Raw genomic sequence first — 18064 nt, forward strand, 5'->3', positions numbered from 1 at the left:
GCTGTCTTTGGTGTAAGAAGGGGTAGGGGGAGGAAGAACTGAAACAGCAGATATAGCATATGATTGGTTGACGTCAGAAGTATTACATTTTCATACCATTTTTTCCCAATAAAATGTTAGGGGGGAAGAGCAGATTTTTTTTTTCTTTTTCCTAACACAAGGCAGCTAAATGTTCATTTGTGACTGTTCACTAGGGAATAGGTTAACGTTGGGAGATGAGGCTATCACACTCTTGATGAAGAGTGACTATCATTCTTGAGTAAGACTTAAGACAAATATCTGTAAAGTGTATATACAAGCTTGTTCTTGCATCCCATATCCATGGCTTTCATTGCATTGACTTGGAGCATAAGAATACATTGTGTGACTAGTTGATGTTTTCCAGAACTTGAATTTTGGCAATCTGTTTGCTGTATGTCTGAGTGAAATAAATATTAATGCATTTTGTGTTCTGGAGAATACGAATCTTGTAGAGCTTGAGAGTTATAAAAGGTTGTCTGTTTTTGTAAATTATAGTGGAGAGAGGTTGATTTTAATTAAACACAAAGTTGGATTTATGCTATCATTGTTCCATAATTAAAAGTAAAGAATTGTAAATAAAGGAGTTATGCATGATCATTCAGAGTGAAATAGTAGTGTGAAAGACAAAAGCTAGATTTTATCAATTATTACTCTTTGTGTTCGCTCTGCAAGTCTTAATTATCCCATTTTTACCCTATTACTAACCTACATAGGTTAAGAAAAATAATGCTTTTTAAAATATTGCCTCAAGGGGGGAACAATTTGCTGATGATGCACTTATGTAAATTTTATTAGACCTTCAAAATAATGTCCTTTCCGGAAACTCAGTAGGTCAGGTGCTGCTGGTTTTCTTGTCTAAGTCAAGCTCCAAGTCACCCTAAATGCAGAACTGGAGATTTATTGGAACTGTACTATGCATATTAACTCCATAAAAGGCTAAAGACAGAAAAGTGACAAATTTGTATCTGTGATTAAAAATTGCTCCAGGGCATAAGACTCATGTATTTTATTTAATGAGGATCAGAACAGAAGTGCAAACTAAACCATTTACCAAGCGGTACCAAATACTAGCAATAGGCATTCATACAATGAAACATTGATGTGAATTCACTGAAGTTTAAAGGAAATCTTTGCTGTTTTAAAATGCTTGGATTACCAGGCAAATAGAAAGTTTTAGTGGTATCACTGATGCTCTCCTGCACATGTGATTTTGATTTGTTTTGCTGGCATGTTACATTTGCTATTGTTGGCACAAACTGTAAGTATGACAGCAACATGACAATACCCCCATAAATTATGCTTCATGATAATAGTTGTTAAAATGCTAATATTCATTAACATGATAAAGATTTATATGCACAATTGGCCACAGGATACAGATGGTTTAGCTAGTTTTCAAGAAGACCCTTTTAGTTGTAATATAATCTCTGTGAAGTCCTCTCTACTGTGAAAGAAATACTAATGAAGGAAATAGTAGCAAAATATGTTGCTGAGCTTTCCTGTTTTGTATGTAGTTTGAATTCAGGAAGTAGTGAGCTATTGATAATTCCTGTCCAAATAATACCATTTGCTTCTCTTTCAAAACCACTTTCCTTTGACTTCAGTTTAAATCCTGCTGGCTTACTTAGAAGCCTGCCAGATTCAATACCCCTTTCCCCCAAAAAATTATTTTAAAATTTTGTATTCTTCAAATGTGGATAAATGTAAACTGATAAATAGTTTACCTCCATAGAATCAGCCTTCTTTGTCTTCTGGAGGAATTTTCTGTTACAGTAACAACATGGCAATACACCTGGCTTGAAAGTACTCTCAAATCCTTTACTACAAGATTCTGGTAGGATAAAAGAGTTCTCAAGTAAATTTTTTATTTACAGTTTCTGCAGCGGAGGAGTAAAATGGACCTCACAGAGATGAGCAGTAAATTCTCTATGTTTACTTTAGACCATAAGAAGTGTAGCAATGAGAAACCCATCAAAAAGCTATGTCACAGTCATGTCATCGTTACTTTACGTCAAAATCATGCTTTTCATAGACTAAAATTGCAAAAATGACTGAACTAAGAATATTCTTTTCTCTCCAACAGTTTTGTCCACCTGAATTGGTAGTTTATCTTTGATAACCACAGATTCATGCCGTTGTGTATAGTAACTACATTTGTAGTCACTAAGATTCATTTTTGTGACAGATTTCAATTTTAAGTGTTCTGTCTGGATATTTACATTGAATACTTTGAATTCCAAAATCTGGAGACATTTTCTTTTTATGCTGACGGTCTTTTTAACTCAGCACAATTATGTTGTATTCTGATGACCAGCAGTGTAAGATATAGCTCCCTTTTCAAGGGAAGGCAAGAATATATGTCATTTGACTTTTTAAATTTAAACTTTTAAAATGTATGTATGTTAGAACTTAAGTGAAGCAGTTTGGGTTTTTCCTTCTTTTGTTTCTCTCACACAAAGTGCAAAGTATCCTCTTTTTTCCTGGCAATACCATTCATTCCCAATAGGAAGCATTTTTATTAATACCAGCTTGGCATTTCTTTTTTTCCCACTGCTTAAGTGTAAGAGCCAAGTCGGGCCTCCCCAATCCTTCTCTCACAATAGATTTTTTTTCTTCAGGCAAGAAAGAAAAAGAAGGAAAAAAATGATATTCCAATTAAAACATAGTATTTCACACCAGCCACAGGTGGATTTTGCTGATTTTTTAGACAGTCGCTATGTATTCAGCAAAGCATTGCATCCATGAGAAATTTATAAAGTGGATTTGAAGATACTTACATTATTTATTATGAAAAAGAAATAAATTGGGGAAATCAGATGTATTGGTTTATATAATTAAAATAAATGTAATAAGAATTCAAGCTAATAATGGTTCACAGAATTTCCCATCATTCAGTGAGGTAGAAAAATCTTCATGGCATTGTGTTAAGGGGGACCTGAGGATATCTGTGGAAAGGAGATGAGAGGAATTTTTCTAAAGTGACATTGGAGCAAAAGACAGCTTGTTTCTGGATTTCAAGAAAGAACACGTATCACTGAAATCCTGGTCTCAAAACCCATGAAGCAAATCATGCAAACCCTGTTATTATAAGAAATGCTAAAGCTTCTTGTATTATTTAGCCAAGCTCTTACATTTTAAATTGAAGAAGAGAAAAGGGAGGAATTACTCATGCCTTTGGGATGCTTTCATTTTGTGATATCCGAATGGGAGTTGTTGAATATTCTTCTATTTATTTTTATTTACCAAAGAGTTAAAGGAAGAAAGCTGGGATAAAGTCATGAGGAAAGTGTATATGTGAGGACAGATAAAGAGCAGATAAAGAGTTAGTAACTTTGCTGAACAGTAACTGAAGAGAGATATAATCTGCAAGTATTTAAGAGCTAAATACAGGCTAGGTGCATTACCATAAAACGTGCTGCTGTATAATTGGAAGTGTGGTGCAAATTAGTGAAAGAAAATTGCAGCTGAGCATCAGAAGAAATTTCTTGGCAGACATTTTATATTATGAAATAACCTTGTAGGAATATATTGAGTTCCGTATTGCTGGGCACATTTTTAAGGGAAGCAAAAACACATGAGAGAAAACAGTAAATAGATAGTGCTTCTCTAGCTCTTTTCTTTTCTTTTTTTTTTCTTTTTTTCTTTTTTGCCCTATGATCTAGGTTTATGATTTTCTATTTATTACTAAGCAGCTGTGATAGTTGCTTAATGGATTAATGTGAAAACAATTAACGTCTTGCCTTTTTCTTGATATTAATAGGATTTCTTAACACATTGAGCATAAAGAATATAAAAATTATAAATTCTGTCAGATATGATTCGAAGTAAGAAAGACTGCTTGTATATTTCATGATACTATAGCTTTGATCCATTATGCACCCAACAGGTAAGAAATATAAAGATTCATTAATACTCTTTTTTCCCACAGATTTTTATATGAGTTATCTCAGATCCCCAACTTCACAGAACGAGCTCAGTGTATTATCTTCCAGTCAGTTTTCTCCGAAGGGATAACATCAGTACACCGGAAAGTTGATATCATAACTCGTGTTTCCAAGGTAAGTCCTAATGAAAGCTAAATAAAAACATAAATATATTTTAGACTATTCATGCTTCTTTTTTTTATGGTAACTGATGAAACTTAAGCCTGGTTATTGGCTTTTCAGGAAAATAAAAATACATCAATTTTCTTAGCTGCTTATAAGAACAAAAGGAGGAGGAAAGAGGGAAGGTGAGTTTTATGTGATGCCCTATGCTCTACATAGGAAAATGTATTTTTATTTGAATGACAGATTTTTATTACTTTGCACATTGAGTAATAGATAATCTCCATAAAAATATAAATTAAATATCCGACTAGCTTAGTATAGGGCCTTGCAAACTTACTTTTTTTTGCATATCACTCTTGATGCTCTCAGCAATAGATGCCTATCACTTTCATTAGCTTATTACTTTCCCCTGGTATCTATACATATCTGCTAACACCGATACAGCAGATTTTTAGTACTTGACAAAGCTTTACCTAAGATTTCTATACTATGAATGACTAAAGACAAGATTTTGAAATTATAACAAATAAAACATGAAAAGTAGAATAAGATAAGAATTAAAAGAGGAATTAAATAGTGACATAAAGGTATAACATTCTGGCCAGGACAGTATTTAATGAATTTATTTTTTTTTCCAATTTGAACATTAGCTTTTGATTAGCTTTGCTACCACAAAGTACCCATGCTCTACACTTTAGGATTTCTTTGCATATTCTAACAATAAAAATAGTTACTTAGTATTTCCTTTCCAAAGGAGGCATAAATAAGGATTTCGTTTTGTATGAGACAGGGGAAGTGGTATTGCCCTCAGGTTACTTAAGAGGAGCTCACACTACAATTGATTTATCCAATGTTTAGTGTAAGGCTACACAGTTAAGAATTAGGCCCGTGGCCTCAGATTCTCGACTGACAAGATAGATGTCTTTAACGTAAATTAAAATAATTTATTCGTTCTCCGCTGTGTTTCTAGATTCCTTTTCTGTTTTGAGGTGTAGTAATTTAGTCCTTAGCCCTGGTATATCTGCATTAAATATGCATCTAGAAATGTGAATTTCCAGAGCACGAGGACCAATGAGAAGCAGACTGAATATGACAATCTGAGTCTAACCTAGTGGCAGCAAAAGCATCACATCTCCATTTAACTGTGCATTATACAAACACATGATAAACCACCTTGTCTGTAAGATTTTTAAAGACTAGTAAGAATGTTTAGTAATCTTCTTCCATTAATCTTTTTGTCATCTACATAGTATATGATGCCATATAATTTGCTCTATTCGGATTAAGTTAAACATAGTACCTTAGGCAGATACAGGCTAATGAATGCTTCTCTTAAATGTTTGACTCTTGTACCAGTTTTAGCTTCCTTTCCCTACAGGGGTAAAAACACGCAAGAAACAAAACCTGTAGCAGAAATAAAATAAAATATTTTTTTTTATATTAGCTATTAGAATTTTTGTGCCAATGGAAGTTACAGACCAGTATCCATTTTCCAGGCTTTGCTGAACATGACCAGTGTAAAGGAAATTTTAGGTTTGATTCTGGCTTTTGGAAATTATATGAACGGTGGGAATAGGACCCGAGGTCAAGCAGATGGTTTTGGTTTGGAAATACTCCCCAAACTAAAGGATGTCAAAAGCAGAGTAAGTATTCATTTTTAATTAAAGATAATTTTTCTCAAATGATCTTTCTTTGTTTCATCATCTGTCAAAAGTTAATCTTTTCTTATTTCTTAGCATTCTTGCTTGAAAGAGCAAGACACTTTGTACCGTTTTTCTCCCAACTTTTCACCTCCCACTCCCACACATGTGCATATTTCCATAATCTCGAGTTTCTTCTGTTCAGTACTACTAGGATAATTACCTTGTGTGAGAACCTCTGTGTGTCTCTTTTACTAGTAGGGACTTAATTGCAGTAGGTTAGAGACAAGTGAGAGCATACAGACTGATGAAGTCTTCTCCGGTAAATGTCACCATTCTTTTTTCTTGTCCTTGAATTAAGGTAGCTCTATGTGAGTAAAAATGTTTTAAAAATCAGGTTTAAAACCAAAATATCAGTAAAGGTTCAGTGTAGCATATTCACTAAGGAATTCTATGTAAAGGATATAAATATATAACATACAGAATTTTAATCCTCTTCAAAGAGGTGTGTCAGACCCAATAAGATGTTTTCAGACTTTTTTTTGAATCAGTTAAGTGGATGTAGGTCATGACTTCTGAATGGCATGCACGAGAAAATGCTCATAGATGGCAGTAAATTATTTTGTCAAAAATTGAGAATCACTAGGACGTTTTTGATTAGTCACGCTAGGATCAAAGTCAGGCTCGAACAAACTCTGCGCACCTTTTGAGGTGAGGTTACTTTGTTCCTTATTTAAGTAGGGCAGAGGAGGAGGTGCTAGATAATGTAGGCAATGCAAACACTGCTCAAAGTCATTCTTTGCCAAGCCTACTTAGACACCACATGGATATGTGAAACAGCGAAGAATAGGAGGTATTTTCTGCTGTTACTGGTACAGATTTTGGAGGGTGAGAAAAAAACCCCGTTCTTTCATGTTCTTCCTCTTTTCCTTCGCGAAGTGCTGTCTTGAACTGGAAGAAAGGTAGATTTTAACCTTTTGTTCCCAGTTATGTTTCATGTACATAGGAATGCGTTTTTGAGACAGGCAATGTCAGGAGAGCAGTATTTCTAGGGAGCTTTTTGTTTTACTTGTGAATATAATCATTAACAAAGTGTAAGAAAATGTTTAATGAATTGTTCGGTGAGCAACTTTATTAACAAAAGTTTTTCCAATGGGTTTGAGTTCTTTGTCTCCTAAAGACATTGAGGTGCTGGAGTGTTTCTAAAGAAGAGCAACGAAACTGGGGAAGGCTCTAGAGCACAAGTCTCATGAGGAGCAGCTGAGGGAACTGGGTTGTTCACCCTGGAGAAAAGGAGGCTGAGGGGAGACCTTATCGCTCTCTACAATAAGGAGGTTGTAGCAAGGTGGGGGTCAGTCTCTGCTCCCAAGTAACAAGTGATAGGACAACAGGAAACTGCCTCAAGTTGTTCCAGGGGAGGTTTAGGATGGATCTTAGGAAAAATTTCTTCACCGAAAGGGTTGTCAAGCATTGGAACAGGCCCAGGGAAATGGTTGGGTCACCATCCCTAGAGGTATTTAAAAGATGTGTAGACGTGGTGCTTAGCAACATGGTTTAGTGGTGGAATTGGCAGTGTTAGGTTAACAGTTGGACTCGGTTGATCTTAAGGGTCTTTTCCAACCTAAATGATTCTATGATTCTAATTCTTACTTTCCTCTTCACTGCAATAGTTCAACTATTCCCTATGACTACTTTTCTTCCCGTCCTGCTCCATGGATAAGACACACCACAAGCTGCAGCTAAACTAGAACTAGGCCAAGTTTCCCAGTACTCAGGTGTTCATTGGTTGGCCAGATGCCATGAAGAAAAATTTAAAAACCTGACCTTTCCCTGACTTTTCTCAGTAGAAGTACTAATTTTAGTCTCGCCTTTCTATCTAACCATAAACTTGTAAGAATTTAATTATCCCTGGGACTTTCCAATTTGACTGAATTTGCACGTTCCAAAATTATGTTATGAAAAGGAGTGACAGATGTACAGTATAATTGCATAAGACTTGTTCCTTAGCAAAGCAAGCTAAAAAATTATAGTATTTACTGTTTCCTGGTAGCCAAAATAAATATATTATTAGTTTAGACTAGTCTCCAAAATGCATAAGAACTCAAAAGGGCCAGCTGCTACAGGCAGACATGAAACCTCAGAGATAATTAGTAGATGGTATTTGCAAGGAAGAAGAATGCAGGATCTTGTATACTTGAACACTGAGTTATCTTTCCTGTGTCCCGTTGTTCCCTTTTGGGGAATTGCCAGGAAGCAATATTACTTCTAAGTAAGCGGAATTCCAGGAGCTACGGTAGAGTCAATGTTAAATATCTCTTATTTCACATAAAAGTATTTGTTGTCACATGAGCCTAGAAAGTTACTTGATATAGAGACTTTTTTTAAAATGTAGCTCACCACTTCAAAATCCCTTCTTTGTCTTCTGCAAATACTTCTTAAACCAAAGTAGTAGGTTTGATAGGTTAGCATACATAAAATATAATAACAGGTGTCTTTTACTCTAAAAGGGCAATCACATGTTCATGAGTCACCTCAGTTCCTTTTTGTCACATGACCTGCCACCAATGTCTTCTAAAACCGTTATGCAAGCAGAGTGGCTTTGTCTGCATGACAGCAGTGACTTGCTCAGTTAAGAATTTTGCTGGTGTATGACATTAATAAAATATAATGTGCTGCAGGCTCTAATATAGGCCAGGCAGCTCTGTACAGGAAGTCAGACATTGTTCACATACAAATGTTTGTTCTGATGCCTGTCAATATACAATATGAAAACACATCCAAAAAAACTTCAAAGACATTCCAAATATAATTCCCTGTATCATGATTCTTTTGTGTTGTTAAACGGTACCCTGTAATGTATAAGTGGCAGTTTTACACTTTTCCTTTAGTTCATCTGGCCTATGCTGACCCACTGACATGTAACAAAATAAAATGATGTTATGTACAGTTGTTTTATGCAGGACCATGGTAATGGTGATTCCACAAAATTAGTATTAAAATTCTTATTTATAAGACAACAAGGGAAGAAATATACTTGCTGGGTACACGCTGTCTGGTTTTATATCTGGAGTAAAATATGAGAAATATCTATGCATCTTTCAGATCTTCATTATAGATGAAATGAGATTAGAGGAATCAAGAAATTCAGTTCACCTTAATGCATCTGAGGTGACTGTAATATTTAGTTAATATTATATTCAAGAATAATATTAATTAATACTATTATTCATTAATGCCTTGTATTATTAAAAAAAGATAAGGGGGACAGCTTCTCCCAATGCATATTTTCTTCCCTGATATTTAGAACCAAAAGAAGCTCTAGATACTGTGGTGGTATGATCAAGCCTATGTTATAAAAGATTGATTTTTTTTGGTCAGTAATGCTAGTGCTAAAGACACTGTGAATCCTATTTCTCACAACGATATAAAATAATAATAATAATATATTTATTTTGAAGTAGAGTAAATTTTCACTCACTTGAAACACTGGTAATGAATCACACACATTTTTAATAATATATTTATTTTTTCCTAGGATAATGGTATTAATCTTGTGGATTATGTCGTCATATATTACCTACGCCATTGTGACAAGGTAAAAGATTCATTTGCTGTATCAGCCTCTCCAAAAGTAGGTTTCTTTAAGAGATTCTAAAAGGGTTTGTATTAGCTTTCAAAAAATCTGAGCACGGTAGCTCTCATGGAAAAACAAAATCCATTTCGTTTGCTTTCTTAGAATAGTTATGGACCTCAATAGGTCTGAAATTTACTATAGGTTTTATGATAAGGCTTTGGAAAATTTTACATTAACGGTTGAACTAACCACTGCAGGCAGTTGCCTGTGACTGGACAGGTGATCACTCCAGTCCTATCTTCTTAAATCCTGGTTACTGTAACGTTGTAAATCTGGTTCTGATGTGGTAATAACGGAAGACAGAAGTGTGATTTCTCTCTCACGACAGAACACAAGGACAGGTTGGTATTTTAAGAGAGGCGAGTCAGGTGATGGGGATGAAGTTAGAAGTTGAGAATGTGGGAAGAGGTGTGGCTGCTGCTTTGAGTGAGTTACATTTATGAGGCTTTTTGATAGATATCATAAGTGCCTAAAGTTTTTGAGAGGAAAATTTGAACTACTGTCTTTTAAACGACAATATCGCTATTCATTTATTTTAAGTATGTGATTGATATTTTAGAGATTAAGCAGGTACCCTTACCAAATCTTTGAATCTAATACTAGTGTAATTTTTCACAGCCCTATGCCTAGTCAAATACAGTTAATTTTACTATTTTTTTTAATTCTTACGTAAGGATGTTGAATTGATGACTAGTCATGAGTGTTTTTTCCAGGAGTAAGACTAAAGTAAGTGAAGGCATTTCTCTGCCCATGGCAGGGGAGTTGGACTAGATGATATTTAAAGGGCCCCCTTCCAACCCAAACCATTCTGTGATTCTGTGATCTCTAACACTGGAGGTTCTGTATGTCAGGAGCCTCTGAAACATCTCCTGGGGATGAGCTGTAGAGGAGATAAAAAAACTAGCAGATATGTAGATCTGTATTGACTTTCTTTCTTTTTTTTTTTCTTTTTTACTTTTGTTTTTTCTTTTTTTTTCTTTTTTTTCATTGTTGATCAGGGAAATAAAGTGTCATTACTTTAACCTAAGTATACATCTTGTAAAAAGCCTCATAACAAAACCAACTTTTTCTAGCCTGTAATGTTTCTCAGTTCTCAGGGTATTGACATATGTAGTCTTTTCTCCTTTTTTAATAATTTATTTAAATATTTAATATTCCTGCAAACCTTCTACTATGCTGTAATTTTGTTTTAGAGAATTCTGTAAAACAAAATAATTTCTCTTCCTTAGGCATAAATGGACACAGTAGAAATGTTGTCCACTGTACTTTTTTCCCGCTGAATGTTCATATGTTTATAATAATAAAATTATTTTTCCACTGTTCACAAAACAGTTAGTTCTCCAATCTATGAGTTTTCCTTTATTACAGACTGAAATCTGTGCACAGATAGTATTTTAAACTCACTAGTATATGCTTATACACAGCAATTTATATTATATTTATATTAAAATATTAATACCATTTATATACTTGTTAAATTTCCACTGGAGATATTGCTTTGAACCGTGTAAATTTTTTTCATTTTGTTTTGGTTTACTTCTGATAATTTTTTCTTACTGTGCTAAAAATAAGGTATATACTTAGGAGTTCCGTACAGACATTAACCCATGTGATTTGTTTAGCCGCCTAGACCTTCAACTGTATGTTTTTATCTGTATAAAATACTTCAGGCAATATATAAATATCGTTTTAAATTTATGCTTATAAAGTGTATGTATATTTAATGAATTGGGAGAGAGTGAAACCACAAACTTTTGGCATAAGATCACTTGTTGCATTAAAATAGGCATTCACAGTTTCTGTTTTTAAGAAACTTCTAATCCCTTATCTAAACCTTTATTGATATAAAATGAACTGAAATGTTGTGAGCTGAATGTTGTTTCATAGTTTAAATTGAACACAGTTTGCTTTGTAACATCTAAAAGGAAGTTTCAACACTCAGAATGGTCAGGATTTCATCTTGAATGATATATATGTTGTTTTAGCAAGAATGATTTAAAATAGATTATCTCTGCCGTTTTTTAATAGCGTTTCATAGATGACATTTCAAAAAAAGTAATTTATTTCACTGCAAATGCATTCAGTTTTCATAGTGGCCTGTTTGTTTGTTTGTTTGTTTAGGAAGCAGGAACAGACAAGAGTATTTTTCCTTTACCAGAACCACAGGATTTTTTCCAGGCCTCCCAAGTTAAGTTTGAAGACCTAATAAAAGACTTAAGGAAACTGAAGAGAGATCTAGAAGGTAACTGGGAACTTTCACATTTGTTCTGCTAACAACAAAGTGCCATTTAAAATGTGACCTTTATGAGGTTTTCTTATTGCTAATTAGGTTTATAGTGTTGATTCATTTAGAGTTTTTACGCTGTGGCACAAATTACTCACATAAATTAAGAAGAAAAAAAAAATTCAAACTCTTAATAAAAATGAAAGTAAAGATGCTGAAAAGTAATTCTCCCTTTTACATTTGAAAGGCCCCTAAAGAAATCTTGAAAATTTCTTTAGTTACGTCTGAATTTGCCACTGGCTTCTCCAGAACTGTGTGTTTAACTGTAGATATCTGTTAGTTCCATAACATAAATACTTTTTCAGTACTTGTATAACAACAATTTAACAGCTACAAGAAAGAGTTGAATACTATTAATGTAGAAATAAAACACAGCTTGCCAAGGCACAGCAAAGGGAAATGGAAAGCTCCAGTTCAAAATATTTTCACCCTGGGACATAAAATAAACATTTAAAAATGTTTATTATAAAGAGGGGCTCAGAAACCCAACTCATCTATCAATCAAGGTACTGAGTGGAAATAAAGTAGGAAGGGTTGCTCTCTGTGTTCCAAGTAGTTTCATTTTTATTTTGTGTTTCATATGACTTTCTAAAATAAATCCAGCAAATGATGACTGAATATTTTAAGCCTGTCTTTTTTGTTAAGGAAGAGTTGCTACTTTTACTGAAGCAGTTTTGTGTAGAAAATTGAGTTTAGGAAGAGAATCTGCATAAAAGCCTATAAAAGTTTCTCCGTTTACATTTACATCTCTGCGTCAAAATGGAAGAGTCCTTTTAGAATCAGATTTGAAGAAGATGATTGGTTTTAATTTTTTTTCAAAGTAAGGCAATGAAAACCATTACAAAATAATTTATCCTTACAGTTAGAAATTGCTGGATTAGGTCACTGCCATCTTTAGGATAGTTTCAAAGGTTAACAGTGGTAGGAAAGTATCAGTTGTTGTTTGTTCGACCCGGGCATAAGTGAGTGCTCTATCTCCTCTCATCGCTTGGCCCTGTAAACCCCTTGGCCTGCCCTCTTTTGGGCTAGTTTGTGCAGAAACATGATCTGTGTTTGATCTTGTACTTTTTCAACATGTAGTCCTGCTGTCATGCATCTTAGTCTTGCAGGATCTGCATTGAGGCTGGGACGTTCACATCTTATTTGTTCTCCATTGCAAAGACACAGACAGCACGTAGGAAAAGCTAACACTTTAACCTTAAAATAATAACTGCAGCTTTCTTGTAGTCACCAATTTCTATTTTCTAAAACAAATTTTCTTAGGTATTTGTAGAAAATCTAGAAAAAGTGTTATGTTGAGGGTTTTTTCATAATTCTTTGTAAAGGTGTATTTGAAACCCAGCCAAACCAATTAACATATAAAGTTAATGACAGCAAAGATTTGAAACAAAAAAGGTTGTGGAAATGTTTTCAGATGTTGGTATTTTATCACTTTGAAATATGTAGCAGAATTCTAACAAGCATTCCTGCGATTAGTTTCTCTTGTATTTAAACAAAGAAACAATTACTCATATAAAAATGCTGTATCTCTTTCAAACATTCCCTTTCAAATTTTTTTCTTCAGATAATGCTGTAGTTTATTTTTAAATCAAAATTTTAATTGAAGAGGTTATAATTTTAACACGTACAACAAAGATTTGATGAGTCTCTGTAGTTTATTGTAGCCATTAAAAAGTTGTGGCTGCTGGCAGAATACCAGTGAAAGTCTAAAGCTGAAACAGATGTGAGTAGCAGAAACCAAGTCCAGAGAAGCGTCAGGCCCAGCTATCCAGACAGGCGCGGCCCTTCAGATGTAAATAATTTGAACAATATTAACTGGGGCTGCCTGTGTTATAGGGTACATTGGATTTGTTTCACAGTTTGGTTGGCTAAGGTAGTCTTAAGCAGATTACCTTGGAAGTGGGATGAGACAAAGGTGGTAAATGAAAGAGGGGTTTTCTTGTGTGCCGTTAGGAAATGAACTAATGTTCCTGTTAGTGAATTACTTTTTTTCTGAGATTTGTACAGGATTATTAAAAAAAAAGATAAATATCAACTCTTGTGCCTGAAATGGCAATTTTGATAGACGCTTTACGTAATAGTTGTCTTTAGTATTTAAAAATATTTTCTACTAGTTTATCAAGGCATTCATTTATCTTTCTATCACGGGTATTAACATAGGAAAGACTGAGTTATCATGAGTGGCATGTCTTAATGGTGTAAACCTCTGGTTTGAAATACTTAGACACTGTGGAACCAAAAGTTCAAATCTAGATGGAGCACAAACCCTTTCATCCTTTTCAGATAAACAGATTGAGTTCCATACAATTTGCTATTTTGAAGTCTTTCACATTAGACTTTCAAGGGACAGACTAACTTTAGTCTAAAAGGATTAGACTAAAGTTTGGCTCAAAAATTCAAACAAATTTTTGGACAGCGTTAATCCAACAGGTTTTTAACACATATTCCAGAACAAACTTCGTAATCACAAGTGTTTTCAGGTTAAAAAGAATGACAAAAAAAAGTATGCATTTAATATAGGCTTTTAAGGGGAAAGAAGTGCAAAAGAATGCAATATTAAATAGTGAGATGAAAAATTTTAGGCTGAAATCTGGTTCCACTTTAAAGTCACAGGAAAAAGAAATGTTTTCTGTAAGCTCAGGTTTTCACTCGAGGTTAGTACGGTCAGTGTATTTCCAAGGTTTTCTAATATTACACAGTAGCATAAGCAGATACATTTATTCGTTTAACAGGTATTAGCTTTCCAGTTTATATTTATGGAAAAAAAAACTTTTTGGTTTGCATCAATATTTTAAGATTGTAAAATATCTTATTACTTGTCTGGGGCAATGATTTACGCTTTTTCCTTTCCCTATGACAAAACATGATTTCCCTTCTAGTCTAGACAATGGCACTTGATTGGTATTCTTCTGGAATGAGCACAAAATGTTTGAAATATGTAATCATAAGAAGATTTTTAGAAAGAAAGCCACTTTAACAAAGCATGGTAGACTTGCATAGGTTTTACCATGAACCTTTTATTTCTTTCTCTCCAAAGTTGAACAATCTTAATAATTCAAAATTAGTTGCACTGTAGATTGTTTCCATCTGTCATACTCATTGGTCTTCTTTGCAATACAGTTTGTAAAATTTTAAAATGCTGCTCCATTAGTCATAAGGAAGCAATATTAGATTCCTTGTATCATTTACTGATATGTTCATTGTAACTTCTTAGTATTCTTGACCTTAACAACTGATAGAGCAAAGATACTTATTGAATGCTTAAAAGTGGGACCAAGGTAGGTCCACTCTTGAAAGTATTCAGTCACACCTTTATTTCTCATAATCAAATTTCCTATGAGATTGTAACAGTCTGATCCCATTGAAAATCCACATACCTTTTGCAATATCTCTTCTGTCATCATCACCAGTAGAGATATTGGTTGCCATTTTCATACTAATATTTTTTCAGTACTGTATATACGTTTTAAATTTTTACTAACTTAAATGAGTGTATATGAGTATATATGTAGGTGTTTACACACACATCTACATGACTGAAAAGAAGTAATTTAATCTGGAATAGAAACAAGACTTCATGGATCGGCTACCTATAATAATCAGTTGGTTTTCACTACTCCAGGAGACGTGGTTTCAAACTGGGGGCCCCTTAACCTAATTGTTGACAGGTTTGTATCTTGCATAAGTATGTTACCTCCAACTTTTCCACATTTAAGTAGTGGAACTTCATGAAAACTTCAGCTTATGTCAAACCCATCTTGTAAAATTGTATAACCCTTATAAAAAGATAAAAGGGAAGCAAGTAAAACTATGCATGAAAAGTTGAGAAATGATGATGTTATATTGGCTGTTTTCGTGTTATTTTTCAAACAGAAGCATTACAAGCATCTTCAAATCATAGAGAAATGCGGGTTGTTTGGTTGGAAGGTGCCTCTGGAAGTCCTGTGGTCCAAAGCCTTTGGGCAGGACTATATTCACATTTAGATCAGGTTGAACAGGGCCTTAGCCAGCTCAGTTTTGAATGTAAGAACGGAAATTCCAACACCTCTCTGGGCACCTGTTCTAGTGCTGAATCACTGTCTTGAATATTTTTCCTTATCCCTTGTGAGAATTTCCTCTCCTGCAACTTGTGACTATTGCTGCTTTTTCTTTAGAGATGCATTTCTGAGAAAAGTCTGTCTCCATCTTCTCTATAGCTATTTGTTAGATAGTTGAAGCGAAAAACATTCCCAAATGGCAGCATGACAAGATTTGTATTCTTTTTCAGATATGAATGTGTGTGTATATATATTCATACACATATATAATCTTTTTCATAGAAACAGATCCAGTGCACGGGGTGCAACTAGCATGGCGTTGCCTTACTGATACCAGTATCATAGCTAATTAACCCTGTCTCTTAGCATGGCTGACTAGACTGTTGCAACTAAACTGTTGCTCTACATTGCTCTCATTCAGTGCCTCTTCAGGGACCTTTGTGCCACATTATATTGCAAAGCGGATGTGTGTTACAAAATTAAGACAAGAATGGAAGCGAATTTAGAAATGAGAAATTGAAAAGGGTCACTTATTCTCGATTCTTGTAGCCACTGTCAGTACAAATAGAGACGAGGAAGCTGCAGAAAGAAAAAATCATCAGTTGATGCTTACTTAAGACTAAAACTCTGTGATTTTCCTGTTTTAAAATTCTGAACATCTGTTTTTATCAATGTTTATAAGGGAATATGTTTACCGATAGGAAAATATACAAAAGCAGAAAAGTTTAATCATTATTATTCACAAGAAGTTAATTTCGAATTCTTAAATGTGTGTGTTCCCATCAGAGTCTTCAAACTGACTTGAATTTTTTTGCAACAAAATGTCACTAATTAATTAAATGTCACTAATAAACCGCTTTTTTTTCCTAGAGATTGATTGATGTTTTCAATTAGTGAATTGGGACATTTTCAGCTTTTGTTGGATTTCTACGTAAGCAGGAGTGGACAAATTAATTTAACGTGTTATTATTTATTCAGATAGTTAAATATTTAGTTCATACATAATATGGCCTTAGATAATGGAGTCATTTAATATAATCACGATACAATAGTTATCAATACAGTAATGATTTCAATGTTGACAGGTTTTGTCTCTTGTTTGATTTGCTTTATAGACAGTAAGGTTACTGGATCACATCATGAAAATTCTAAAATTCTATTGTATCAGTTTGAGTGTTAACTTTCTAAATAATTCATTGGATCAATAGATATTTCTCAATAAGAGGTGATTGTTTATTCGTTACAAGGGGTCAGTATTCAAAAAAGTATCAAAGGCTTTTTTCTAAAATATTTGCAGCCAAATGAAGCCTTAGTCTAATTAAAACGAAATGTTTTAGGTCAATTTAAAACTGGGATTTAGGCATCTGAGTCACGTATATGTTCTAGAAAAATTTTCCCAGCAGAAGCAGAGAAGTTGTATGATACTTTCCAGGAACTAGTCACATTGATTTTCTTCATTTAGTTATACTTCTAAATTTTAAAATTCACCTTAAAATTTTGGAAGTGCGGGCAAATAGAAATTTGAACTGGGTGGTGGAACATGAGGAGCCAAATAGGTGCATGTGTTATTTCTTTCGGCATTAGATGAAATGGAGCACATTGTTTTGTAGCTAGTGAGCAGCGCTATATTTTTGCACTGTCCAACGTTTAAAAGATGTATTCTGAGGCAATACCGAGTGGTGTAAGGAAAAGAGCAAAGGACAGCTTCGTACAGGAACAGTCAACAAAACTCTTTTCCTTCTCAGAGTTTTCTGACCCCTTTTTGAATAGCCTCTTGCCTCAGCAGGATGAGATATATTTCAGTTTGTTTTGATTTGGCGAAGATACAACACAGGCATTAAAAAACACATTTTGTATATGTGCACTGGATTCTATTTTACAATAAAACTAACATTTTGACAGTGTTGCATTGGTAATGTTCATATGTGAATACACTAAGTGGAAATTTTCCTAAGTGGATCATTTCTTCAAATTCCATTAGATTTTCTAGTTTGTGATAATAGAGAATAGTATGGAATGGTTTTAATAAGATTCAGAAATATAATAGAGGAGCAAAGCAATGACGCTTTAGAAGAGTTTATTCCGTGGAAGCAGATGTCTGCATGTGTGCACAAAGGCGAGGGAGAAAGCTTTCTGTTGGTTAAACAATGGCATGCTGTTAATTTTTTCTTTTATATTTTTTTTCTTTGGCTAAAGAATCCTCGGAAAATTCTTGTTAAAAATCATGCTGCAAACGCTAAGATTCTAAAATGAATCTTGGAAATACCACAGTTATGATTTTCTGTGCACTTTTCCGTGTGCCCTTTTAGATAAATAAATAAATATATGTATGCGTGTGTGTGTTAAGCATTAGTTATATAACTATGTAGTATACATCTGGGAGCAGGTAGTGTACATCT

At 34.1% G+C, this 18064-nt stretch overlaps 1 protein-coding gene across 6 annotated transcripts in view; it reads left to right on the top strand.

Annotated features, from left to right (window-relative positions):
* The window catches only part of FMN1 (formin 1), a 200199-nt gene that overhangs the window by 135259 nt on the left and 46876 nt on the right, over positions 1-18064 (top strand). For all 6 annotated transcript variants that reach the window (XM_074584990.1, XM_074584992.1, XM_074584991.1 and 3 more), the window contains 4 exons: positions 3950-4079; positions 5567-5713; positions 9246-9305; positions 11466-11586. In XM_074584990.1, the coding sequence (XP_074441091.1) occupies positions 3950-4079; positions 5567-5713; positions 9246-9305; positions 11466-11586 (458 nt within the window). The remainder of the gene's footprint in view (positions 1-3949; positions 4080-5566; positions 5714-9245; positions 9306-11465; positions 11587-18064) is intronic.

The sequence above is a fragment of the Larus michahellis genome, chromosome 4, assembly GCF_964199755.1.
Source record: "Larus michahellis chromosome 4, bLarMic1.1, whole genome shotgun sequence".
In the NCBI taxonomy this organism is placed as follows: domain Eukaryota; kingdom Metazoa; phylum Chordata; class Aves; order Charadriiformes; family Laridae; genus Larus; species Larus michahellis.